Here is a 12,584-nt window from a genome sequence, read left to right as displayed (position 1 = left end):
TACACAAGCAATTTTTTAATAGTCTATAAACTTTTTTCTTTGGCTTATGTTTTCAGTTAGGTTTTGAATCTAGGGCTCCACACAGGTGCAGCCAACCTCATAGATCACAGAGGTCTATGCCACCAAGCCGGATTTTATAAATTCTTGTAGACACATGCACACTATTGGCTCTGTTATTCTATCCCACACTCACGAATAGTCTGTGTCTGTGTGTGTATCTATGTGTGTCTATGTGTGTGTCTATCTGTGTGTGTCTATCTGTGTCTGTGTGTGTGTCTGTGTGTGTGTGTCTTTCTGTCTATGCCAGTACACAGAGCAGGACCTCTCCAGGACAGGTACTATTGTCACCTCTTCACTCCCTGTTAGCTCAGAGCACTGTGAGGGTTACAGCTTACTTAGAGAATAGTAATGAATTAAGTTGGCAGTGAGCCAATGGAAGGCAGTTCTACGACCCTTCCCATGAGGATGGGATGTCAGGGTTACCCTGGGGTGATGTTCCCACCAGAGGTGACAGCTGTCAAGTCGTGACATTGCACAGCACAGGTTATGGGTTTTCCACACCCACCCGCGTTCCCCCTAGCGTGTTCCGGAGCAGCAATATCATAAGACACTAATAAAATCAATTATTGGATAAAATCGCCCGTTTCCAGAGCTTCATTTTATGCTATTAGAGGGAAATGCTGTTTCAAACAGAGATAACAAAGAGGAATAGAGAGATCAATTACCAGATAAGATCTCACAGTGCCTGAGAGGAGCATGCATGCTGGTATAGCCCCTCTTACCTGTCACGGGGCCTGTGCAACCGTCACCAAGCCTCCCCCTGTACCTCCCACTTGGGTGTTGGTGTGCAAGAACAGCTAGAATTCTGTGACAGAGTAACCGGTTTCTTCTCACTTAAGATTTGTTCAGTGTGAGATCCTTGCTCAGCTATTAGGGTCATATGAATGAGCCGCTTCTGCTTGATAACAATGCCGGCCCCAGGACATCAGCCATCCCATTTAGGGGCATCAGGGAGTTCTTCCTGGAGGTGCATTTGTGGTTTAGATGGAATTGAAAGGTCTGGGGTTTGGGGGTATAGACTACTCACGGTAACATCTCTTGGGAAGTGGCTGCCAAGTGCAAACATCTAGCTTGCCAGGGTCTAGGCCAGGATGCTCAGACCTGCTAGCTGGCTGGAGAAACTGTTGGCTATGGGTTTGGTGTTGGTAGGGTAAACCAGGCGTCATGGACTCTGATAGGGTGGCAGCCCCTCTCCTCTCTTGTTGGAAGGATCCAGAAGGCCTGACACTTGCCAGACCGCTAACCTTTTTGTGTCCCTTCTTCCCTACTCTTCTCAGAGAGTTTGAGTATGATAATATTATGAAAATGGAAGTCACCTTCCATATTCTGAAGTGCTGTGTCCTCCTATATGATGCTTCCTAAGAGTGGCTATGGGTTCCTGGCTTGGAGAAACAAAGGACCAAGGTGTCTAGCAGGTCACACACCATTGTAGATTGATGACCTAGAGAATAGTCACTGTGGTCCAGCTTATCTGCACCATGTATAGAATGTTCTAATGCCATCCTGGGAAGATGGTCTCTTGAGTCAGCGTACCAGAATGCTGGCCTGGGTTCTGCTACTTCCTAAGTGTGGATCTTGGGCACAATGCTTATGTGAGACTGAATTCTCACCTGTGAAGTTGCCAATCCGAACAACTGTGTGGGAGCCACAGTCCTAGGACTTGGTATGTTGTGCTCGACAAATGGCAGGAGCAATAGTATCATTGTTCTGTGTGCGATTGTTATTGCTGGTGTTTTCGCTAATATCTGCCCCTGGCCCCATGTTTGAGCTCAGCGTTGCCAGAACAAGCCTAGTCTCTGGCTGGTTGCTGACAGATGGACGGAAGCCAGTGGTGTGCAGGGAGCCTTCTCACGCAGACTTCCATTCATGTCACACAGCCTTCCGATGCGGATTGGGATGACCTGTGGGAGCAGTTTGACGAGCGGAGGTATCTGAATGCCAAAAAGTGGCGCGTCGGCGATGATCCCTACAAGCTGTATGCCTTCAACCAGCGGGAGAGCGAGCGGATCTCCAGCAATCGGGCTGTCCCAGACACACGGCATAAGAGGTACTTCCTCCTCTTTTCATGTAGGTACCTTACTTTTCTCTGAGCCAGGACAGATCAGCACAGGCTTGATTGAGGTCCCATAGTACTTAGCACCCAGTGCTATGAACTGGGACGGGTGAATCAGTTTCTGCCATCAGATACATCATATCAGTGACGTGATGGAGTAATATATATGTGCTACTCCCTGCACATTGCCACAAACCATCCCAGAGACCCTGCTTGCTACTCGGAGGTTGAAGAGAGTGGGAGGCCCACCATAGAGGGTGTACCTGCACCTCACTTGGTGAGCATCCTAGGTGCTGAATTCTGTAACACTCGTGAAGGCAGGGCCTGGTTTCCCCTGGCCAAGTCCTGTGGTCCAGCCTGGCTTTCTAAGTGGAAGAACAAGATGGGTATGCCTTCAGGAATCCAGGTTGCTGTCCCTCCTGTCACAGGGGAAAATCCTTTCTGTCATGTGCATTTTGTCACACGAGAAGAGAATCTGAGGGCCCTCTTCCCTTGACGTTGGTTTCCCCTCTGCCTGCCCGGGGGTCCATTCCTAATGCTTCCTTTTTGCCACCGGCTTGGATAGGCCAGAAGGCGACAGACAGCAGGCCTAAGCCAACGTAGAAAGCTCTTTTTCCACAGAAGGAGGCTTTGCAAAAATGGAAGCTGCATTGTCTTATCACCACCTGCTCCTTCAGTCCCTGTGGTCCCTAAGCTTCCTACTGATAACAGACAAAGCAATTTGGTCCTAACCCTATTTTCCCCTCCCAGCCTCCAGGCTTTGGCCCAGACCTGCCAAAGAGTCCCACAGAGATGACTTTTATTTCCTCATGACACTGACTTGGCACTCACTCCAGCAGCAACCTGGCCACTGGGGTGGAAGAGACTCTCAGGCTTTTCAGCTGGAAGGGTATAGTGTTGACTTAAGGCATAGAGTATTGACTTTAGACTCTCAACTTGGCCTCTTTTGTTTGTTTGGGTCCCTAGGTTGTGGGAAAAAGGAGTGATGTGCAAAGGACTTTTATAATGATTGAGGCTTATCAGGTTGGTAATTCTTGAGTATCTACTATGTGAGGTCATTCCATCTTAGTTTCCAAAGCGGGGCTGCACAACCTGGAAATCTTGTCTTTTGCAACATGCATCCAATGGAGACACTCAACTTGTCGTTGTTAGTCACTATCGTGACTACATTGTGCTGGAGTCTTGGTTGTCCATATAAATGCGGCAAGGGTACAAACTGGATAACAGCCTGCCTTCTTCTAACTGTGGCCATCTCTTTAAACTTAACTCTCCTTTAAAGGAGTCTACCCAAATAGTATTGCCCGTGTCTCCTATAGCCAGAGCTCCCCCCCCCCCCCCGCTGCCGCCAAACTGGCCTAAACTGTCTTAAAGTCATAGTCCTGTTGAAATTCTTTTCAATATTGCTATTTGAATTCTCCAACCCTTATCCTATTACTTCTCTCTAAGCAAAATTTAAATATCAAGTTATTATATTTCCTAGAGCAGTAACTATTCATGGGAGGGCAGGTAAAAAGAGAGAAGGCTGAGAAGTCCTATTGGGTCTTAGGCAAGTAGTTGCTCTCTTGTCCTGATTCTAGATGCCAGCGCCCCCACCCCAGGAAGGAAACAGGACCTGTGCTGGGCGGGGAAGGTACTGATACAACCAGGCGAGGGTCCTTGGAGGGCAATCAGAGTTGCTCTCAGCCCCAGGAGGACGCTCCAGGAGCTCATCAAGCAGTTGAGTGTGTTGAGTTCTGTGTTCCCACTTTACCTGTGATCTGCAAAGCTGAAACAAACATTTGTACAAGGGTCAGACTTGTGGTGGCAGGCAATGAAGACCTGAGCTTGCCCACCCCCGCCCCCCATTGAAGAACCCAACTGGCCAGCCAGCCCTGGACTTTGTACCTACCCAGAACTCTATCTGTTAACAAACAGGATCAATAGGGAGACAGCAAGAGGACCGAGAGGACTGAACATCCAGACACTCTTTGAGGAGGCAAAAGGGAAAAGAATATTAGCCATATGCCTGCCTCAGGGCAGCAACCTTACCCTGCAGGAGTTGGAAGTGTGCCACTTGGAGAATTCTGGATTCGGAGAACTTTATCCAAAAAAGCATAAGAGTGGAGATCAAAGGGTTCAGAATTGGGATGGGTGCCTAGGACCAGAAGTCAACTTGGGAGCCTTGATCCTTCACTGAGTGCAAAGTCCTAGACTGGCACTATGGCAGGTGCCAATTAGATTATCCAGCCCCAGGCTGAGTTTAGTAGAGTGCTGCCCCCTGCTGGTGGTATCTTGTGATCGTGCCCAAGTCCTTCTCTCTCAAATCATTGGGTGATGTCCTAGGTACATGCTCCCCTTCACCCAGCTCCTGCTTATGGAAACCATCACTCCATGGCTGGAGTCCCACGCCAAGTTTTCTAATCCTTCTGTGAGCCCAGTCTTCCTGATGGGTCCTGAAGCAGCCCCAAGAGCTTGTCCACCCAGGCCAATAGAACCCTGGGGCTCACTTTGGGGTCTTCCTACCTCAGCTATGAGTAGCATTGCTAATAGTTGTCAGGGGTTCTTGACAGAAACACTGATGACAGTTTTGGCTCTGTGATTCCTCATTGAGGAGGTGTTCTGGACATTACAGGATTCTAGCAGCTTCTCTGGCCCCTGCTTGCTAGTTGCCAATATTCCTCCCCTGCCCCATTCCACACCAAGTTGTGATAACCAAAAATATCTTTCCCATATGTCTTTTTTTGGAGGACAAAATTTCAATGAGGTTCACTGCTGTAAATCTGGCCTTGGTTTTTATCCAAATCTCCAGAGGTGAAAAGAAAATATTTATCACCAGTCCCTCACCAGCAAGGTCAGGCCAGAGCTCCAATGTAAAGCGGAGTGAAGAGAAGGTCACCAGAGGGTCAGAACAAGGGTCTTTGGGATCAGACATCCTTTCTCATCCTGGCTGTACGGCTGGCTAGATGAAGGGACTCACTAACTTTCTCCACACCTTGCCTTCCTCTTTTAAAAGCAGGGATAAAAATAACAGTAAGAATCCCACCCACGTTACTTGTTACAAGGATCAAATAAAATATGTAGACAGCATTGACCTATTTTATAGTTGATATTAAAAACCGTACTATGCAATGATGGCTGAGCCTCATGTGGAAGAGAAACATGCTGGGTAGAAAACAAACGAATTAGGTACCAGCCCGAGGACTAGGATGAAGATGCTAAACTGTGAAGGTGTGGCAGTGGGGATGGAGAAGGACAGAGACTGGGGTTCAAGGCCGGGCTCAAAGCCAGAGAAGGAGACTGAGCAACAACATGGAGTGGCATGCTGGCTATTCAGCAGCAGTCTAAGCCGCTCTCAATCCAGGCTTCTCACGAGAGGCACTTGGGGAGCCTTTTAAATATGTTGATACCCAGACTCCAATCAACTCAAGTGTGTCCTTGCTCAGCTCCCAAGTGACTCTAATGAGCAGCAAGGCTTGAGGGCAGCCGCTCTGGGTAAGGGCTTCTCAGGCTTAAACGGGCAAACAGACAAGTCATCTGAGAATTCTCTCCACCCGACTCAGCAGATGCAGGGTGGGGCCTCACAGGCTGCAGTTCTTTGTTTTTTTTTTTTTTTAAGCTTTTTATTTTATAAGTTTTTACTTATGTGTCTGTGTGTTTGAGAGAGTGAGTGCCACTGTGTTGGAGGAGGCCAAAATAGGGATTTAGATCCCTGAGAACTTGAACTATTGGTAACAGTGAGCCACCAAGTGGGTCCTAAGAACCAAGCCTGGGTTCTCTGGAAGAGCAGCAAGGGCTCTTAGCCACTGCACCTTCTCTCCAGTTCTGAGGTTCTGCATGTCTGACACATTCCCCAGTGACAATGACTACGGGCTATGGATCACACTTTGAAGGACAAGGATTCACTGTAGCTTTCAGAGTCTGGCTTTCCAGACCAAAGGACCAACAGCATTGGCATCAACTAGGCACATGTTGGAAATGCACATTCTTAGGCTTCACCCAAAAACCTTGGAGTGAATCCCAGCTATTTAGCTCAGCAAGACCTCAGGTGGTTCGGGAGCTTGCCCTTTTAGATACTAGGAAGCACAGGCTAGCTCTGGCGGCCCACTTCTGTGGTCTGGATGAAATCCATGTATGAGCTGGTTCTACCTAAAGGCCCAGGGTTTAAGGAGAGAGTAGAGGCCCTGAGATAAGCGTACCCAATGCCATATATTGTGTACCCCTCCCTCTGTCCAAGTGCCAGTGTCTCTGGCTCTGGCCATGTGGAGGCTGGCCTCTTTTGTTCCCTCTTTCCCTTTACCTTCACCCACCGTCCTCATCCTGCCATCCTTTTGGTAACTGGCATCGCTGCTCCTAAGAAGTGTCTCCTGCAATTCAATTCTTACCCCCTGGTCAGTGACCTACACTGGCTGCCTGCCTCATTCATGGAGCCGAGCCCCAGGGAAGCAGGCTTTGCTCCTGCTAAGGCAGTTTGCATCCCCGTCCTGCATCTCAGCACAAGTCCTGCTAGCTGTGGTGTCAATTGCTCTGTAGGGTAAGGAGCACATGGAAGGTCTATTACAGCGTCTGCTGTGAGATAGGGATCCATTGTCTGTTTGCTTAATAAATAAAAGAGAAAGACAGGCCAGAGAGACCGTCAGCCACTTTCTCCCACCTGCCTTCCAAGCAGAGAGGAGAGGGGGAGCTAAAAGAAGCCCCTCTCGTTATCCATTGACCCTCAGGAGCTTCGTATGAGAGACCAAGAGAGCAGTCCTAGAGTTACGGGAAAGGGGCTTTTTTCTTCCTGAAGAATTCTCGCTATTGAAAAGAGAAGAGTGAAGGAAGCGCACGTGGGAGGGGTCTGAGCTTATTAAATTTGCTTCCAATTTTCTTACCACAGTAATTGGATTCTGATTTATAGTATGCGTTTGGACAGCGCCTGGAACAGACAGCTATTAGCCGAGCATTAGAGCAAGAGCTGCCAAGTGGGTACTGTTGGGGTAAATTGCCTCCGAAGCTGGAGAAGTCAGGTGATGGGGAGGGGGGGGGAGGAAGGAAGGTGGAGGTCCTCACCGTGTGGACCGCTGGACTAGCATCCGTGATGAAGCCACAGCCAGAAAGGTGCAGAAAGTGATAGATCACATGTTACCACACATTCACACTGTGAGGGTAACACATCCCTCCCCTACCCGCCCTATCCCCTCACATCCACGGAATGATGATGACAGCATTGAAGCTGAGCCTTGCTACATGCTTTAGACATGCACGTCCCTGGAGAAAAGTGGGAGGAGGGTTACAGTGTACCTTCTGAAACATCCTGGCCCCTCCCCTTTCTCTATCTTCTTTAAAGTGTTGGACATGATAACTTAGACTCACTCCGCGAGTCATCACATCATTACACAGTTGTGGACCACTGTGCCCAGATTCAGTCAATCTTTATGGTCCAGCGGTATACGCTCATCCTGTTAGCTTATCCCTCTTCAACTTAGCAGAGCACTGGGCATCCTGACCCCAACTTCTCCACTTCAGGCACATTGTTCTGTCAACAACTCAGGCTCTAGGTAACTGCCTGGATCCTGTGGTCACAATAATGAATAAGACATGGAAATATAGATAGATAGATAGATAGATAGATAGATAGATAGATAGGCAGACAGATAGATAGATAATAGGTGGATGGATAGATGATAGATAGATAGATAGATAGAGGATGGATAGATAGATGGATAAATGGATAGATAGATAGATAGATAGATAGATAGATAGATAGATAGATAAATGATATATGGATGGATGATAGATTGATGATGGATAGATAGATAGATAGATAGATAGATAGATAGATAGATAGATAGATAGATAGATAAATGATATATGGCTGGATGATAGATTGATGATGGATAGATAGATAGATAGATAGATAGATAGATAGATAGATAGATAGATAGATAGATAAATGATATATGGCTGGATGATAGATTGATGATGGATAGATAGATAGATAGATAGATAGATAGATAGATAGATAGATATAGAGATATATCACATGATTGGTAGGAGGTAGTGGTATATCATTCTGAGAAATTTTAGTATAAGAAAGAGATAACTTCAGCTGAGCTAAGAGTCCAAGAATATTTCCCCAGAGTGCTTCTGTTCACAACACAGTGGCTGGCCCAATAAACAAGCCCAGTTTTCCAGTTATTCTACCTCAACCCTGTCCCACCAGCTGGATTTGTCATCATCCCAATAGTACATAAAATAAATGGCAAACAGGAAGCCATCAAGTGGAGACACACCCCTCAGCTGTGAGGGGTAGGTATTTTGATAAAGTGAATGTCTGATTTTGCTGTTGCCTAGCAATGACCATTATGGGATTACTTGGATTGCAGGGGGTCAAGTGTCCGGGAGGGCTATGCAGAGTTAGAAACTAGGGAAGCTTCATTAGGCCTCTCCCCTGGCCTGGCTGGGTTTGATTGCTCCCTTCTGGCATATTCTTCCAGTCTTTGGTCCAGTGTAGAACTAAACGATAAGAAGCAGTGGGGCGCCCATCGCTTGCCTGGAGGGAAAATTCTACACCTCGATACGTCTCACTGGGAAGACATTTTTCCTTCACTCTTTTTCATCCTGGGAAATGACGGGGCAGTGGCCCAGTCTCTGAACGCACTTCTCCCTCCTTGTATTTACTCGGTTGGAATGGCTGTCAAAGATCATCATCATTTCTCTCCTCCTGCTCGTCACTTAGCGGTAATAGGATGAGAATCTTTACGGCTGGAACGGCTGAGCGTAAAAAATGTTCATATTCCCTCAGAGTCAAGGCTATTCCACTAGCTCAGCACTGTGTTAGTGATTCTGCGGCAAGGCTGAGATGCGGGGCGGGGGAAGCCCACCACAGACACTTAGCTTCTGCAAACAAGCTCTCCCCATCTGCTACTCTCCAGGCCCCCTGTGAGAACCATTTTGTCAGGATAAGATGGGAGTCCCTTGATGTTGTCTCTATGTGCACTTTGCTTGGAGTCCAAGTTGCACCACGAGAGGAAGGAAACCACAGGAGGAATTCCAGAGCATCTTGGGAGTGGCTGTGCAATTAAACCGTGTCAGCAGGTCTGGGTACTTGGCGCTGCGTCTACAGTGCTGGGACGGCTCATCTTCCTTGTCGACAGGACTAGACTTGGAATTCCCTAGGAGACACACCTGTAAGCATGGCTGGGAGGATGTTTCTGGAGAGGTTTAACTGAAGGTGGAATGCCAGTCTTGAATGCGGGTGGATATCCCATGGGCCAGGAACTAAGATTTAATAAAGAGGGAGAGAGAGGGAGGGTGCGGTCCTGCTCATCCTGTAAGCCTAACACTCAGGAGAGGGGCAGGGAGGGAAAGTCCAAGGCTAGCCCTCAGTTATAGAAAGCTTAGAGCTGGTTTGGATTACAGGACACTCAGACTCAAAAAATAAATAAACGATGAAATTCATAGATATTTTAAAAGGAGGAAACAAACGGAACATCGGCATTGGCTGCTCCACACTTCTGGTTTTGTGGAGCCAGGCAGAAGGGAATAGTGCCAGCTGAGAGCCTTCCTCTGCCATGCCAGGCCTTTCTCATCGTGATGGACTACATCCCCAAACTGGGATCAAAATAACCCTTCCTTCCTTCAACTGCTTCTTAGCAGATATTGGGTCACAGCTGTGCGAAAATTAACTAATACAAGGGTCTTGAGATAATTCTCCCCAGATAAGGGGAGGGCGATGGGCCACCAGAACGGGGTATTCCCCTTTATTTCTGTCCCAGGATCCCTTGAAGGTGGAGCCTGCAGGCCTCCTCTGCCACTGCTTGCTCTGACTTCCAGATTTCCCAAAGGCACAATCATTAGTCTTCCTAAGAGGATCAAGCTGGAACCCTGGCTAATGAGAATTCATCTCTACAAATGACCTTAGCGAATGTGTTTTCTTAGACCTCGTTTCCTAGAAAATGCCACCAACTTTGTCCCTGCTCCATTGTGCACAGCATCCGCTTATCCATTCACGAGTCATGCTTTCAGTTCATTTAGCCAACACTTGAATTTAGAATCTCCCACACATCAAGTTCTGGGTTAGGTACTGGGACCCCATGGTCTCAAATGTGGCTTGCATTGAGATACCTCTTCTTGATTCCGTCCAGCAAAGTCCCTAACGTTTCCCTCTCTCCCAGGTTTTAGTCTGGCTATTTCTGCCTTGTTCATGTCATAGAACATAAGGGATAGAAACATTTCTGTGAATAAAGGAGAGCTGGCCTGTGCAGGAGAGGGGATCTGTGGCTTTCAGAAGTAGATAACACTCTAGCTACAACTGTCAGGAACGTATATATGGGTCTTTATAGTTTTACTGGGTGATGGGTGTGTTGGAATAAGAGCATGGGAAACTATCAGGCAGGAGAGCCGTGCTGTGTTGAATCTATTCAGTTTGGAGAAAGAGATGATGGAGGGGAGGAATAGAAAAAATGCTCTGGAAGAGAAACCATGCTCAGCAAAGTCTTGGCTTTAGAAGGACTGAAGAGTTAACTCGGTAAACAATGAGAAGGCTCTCATCCTTATTCTACCATTACCCCATGCCATGGCAATGCTGGGGTGTCCTGTGCACATTTTATGACAGAACTATATGAGGGGAGCTTCTAATAGAAGAAAGGAACCAAAGTGGGCTGAACAAAATGGAGCCAGGTAGCAATTATGCCCCTGAGGGAGGAGTAGTATGAAGCTAAGCTTGGTCTTAACTGGGGTCAACTTCAGAAAAGGAGTTTGCCATGGGATCTTACCAACGGAAGCCTTAGGGTGGTTCCACAACTGTCACGCTGGAGCATTTGTTCCTAGGTAAGAGGGGAGGAATGAGGGATAAACACTGGTCTTGGGGTAAAGGCACTAGAGCGGATGGGGGAGTGTGACGTGTTATTCATCCCCCAGAGCAACTTCCATGCTTCAGAATGAACACCAGCATGAGTTATTAAGACCTTGGCATATCCCCAAAAGTAGAAATGAACCTCACACTTGGATGAGGCTCACACTCCAGGCTCGGAGAGAGGTTCAGGAGCCTATCCAAGGTTAAACTGTTCATCAATGCTTAACCGGAAACTCAAACTCAGATTTTCAAATTCTAAGCTCATATATAGTTCTCATTCTATAACTAACATAAGCCCGTTAGGCCAAATGTACTGTGTGTGTGTGTGTGTGTGTGTGTGTGTGTGTGTGTGTGTGTGTGTAAGAGAGAGAGACAGAGACAGGGCAGACTAAATGAGATGACCTTGGGCTTTGGAGCAAGGAGAAGAAGTGATACGTAAGGATTCTGGGTTTCGCAGTTAAGATAGTTGGATAATTATATTTTAGCTTTGCCTGGAGGCACAAAAAGTAACTTCTCAATCATCTAATGAGACAAAGAGTGCCATCTGCTGTTCTGTCACCTAGGCCAAACTGTCGCGGGCAGGCGACTGGCAAAGCATCCTTTGTGGCTTTCAAGTTACTGGTGAGTGGTCTTGGTTCTGGGGGCAGATTTCCCTGCCTGCCCCCGGATCTGTTTCCCTTAGTTCATATAGTCTGAGAATCGGGCAAAGGAGAGAATTCCAGAAGGAAATTCAAACATATGTTTAGTGCCAAAATGGGGAAGTGATTTGGATGAAGCATTTGCCATGAGGAATTTAGACTACAGATTACTGCATATAAGGCCATGGGGGACGTATCTGTGGAAAAACTGATGTTTGCCCTCTGGGATGTCAATAGCGGCTCCTCCACCTGGTATCTGGGAACTCCCTCCCTGCCCTCCTGCTGCCATTGGTACATGTCCACCTTATGGGCTATTCCTGTCTTAGTTAGGGCTACCATTACTGTGATAGAACACCATGCCTGGCACAAGTCAGGGAGAAAAGGGTTTGTTTGACTTACTCTTCCATATCACTGTCCATCACAGAAGAAAGTCAGGACAGGAACTCAAACAGGACAGGAACCTGGAGGCAGTGACTAATGCAGAGACCATCAAGGGGCGTGCCCTAGTGATTGTTCTCCATGGCTTGCTCAACCTGCTTTCTTATAGAACCTAGTACCAAAAGCTCAGGGATGGTACCACCCACCATGGGTAAGACCCTCCTTGTCAATCACTAATTTAAAAAAAAAAAAAACCCTACAGCCAGATCTTCTGGAGGCATTTTCTTAATTGAGGTTCCCTCTTTTCAGATGACTCTAACATGTGACAATTTGACATAAAACTAACCAGCACAGCAGGTTTTCAGAAGTTCTTTGGTTAGTTGAATGCCTAAATCAGGCGTTTCTACCTTATTCCATCTTCCTATGCTGTTTGCCAAAATACCAAGTAATAGATCTGGATCTCCATTCCCCTTGAGAGACTTGCTTCTTTCAGCAATTTGCCAAACATCTTGAGGCAGTATCATAGAATAAGGAGAGAAATTTTAGGGGTTAGCACAAGAACACCTGGGTTCTCCCTTTAGCATCTGTGATGACTGGTCTTGGCTGTCAATTTGACTATATCTGGAATTAACCAAAACCT

At 47.1% G+C, this 12,584-nt stretch overlaps 1 protein-coding gene across 2 annotated transcripts in view; it reads left to right on the top strand.

Moving 5' to 3' along the window:
* Positions 1-12,584, top strand: part of Galnt14 (polypeptide N-acetylgalactosaminyltransferase 14) — a 231,052-nt gene that overhangs the window by 142,378 nt on the left and 76,090 nt on the right. For both annotated transcript variants that reach the window (XM_050163004.1, XM_050163006.1), the window contains exon 2: positions 1,938-2,107. In XM_050163004.1, coding sequence (XP_050018961.1) covers positions 1,938-2,107 — 170 coding nt within the window. The remainder of the gene's footprint in view (positions 1-1,937; positions 2,108-12,584) is intronic.

Source organism: Alexandromys fortis, unplaced genomic scaffold (assembly GCF_014885135.2).
Source record: "Alexandromys fortis isolate MF-2015 unplaced genomic scaffold, M_Fortis_MF-2015_v1.1 scaffold_148, whole genome shotgun sequence".
Classification (NCBI taxonomy): domain Eukaryota; kingdom Metazoa; phylum Chordata; class Mammalia; order Rodentia; family Cricetidae; genus Alexandromys; species Alexandromys fortis.
Note: the sequence above shows the minus strand (reverse complement) of the source record. Positions and strands in the feature narration are given on the sequence as shown.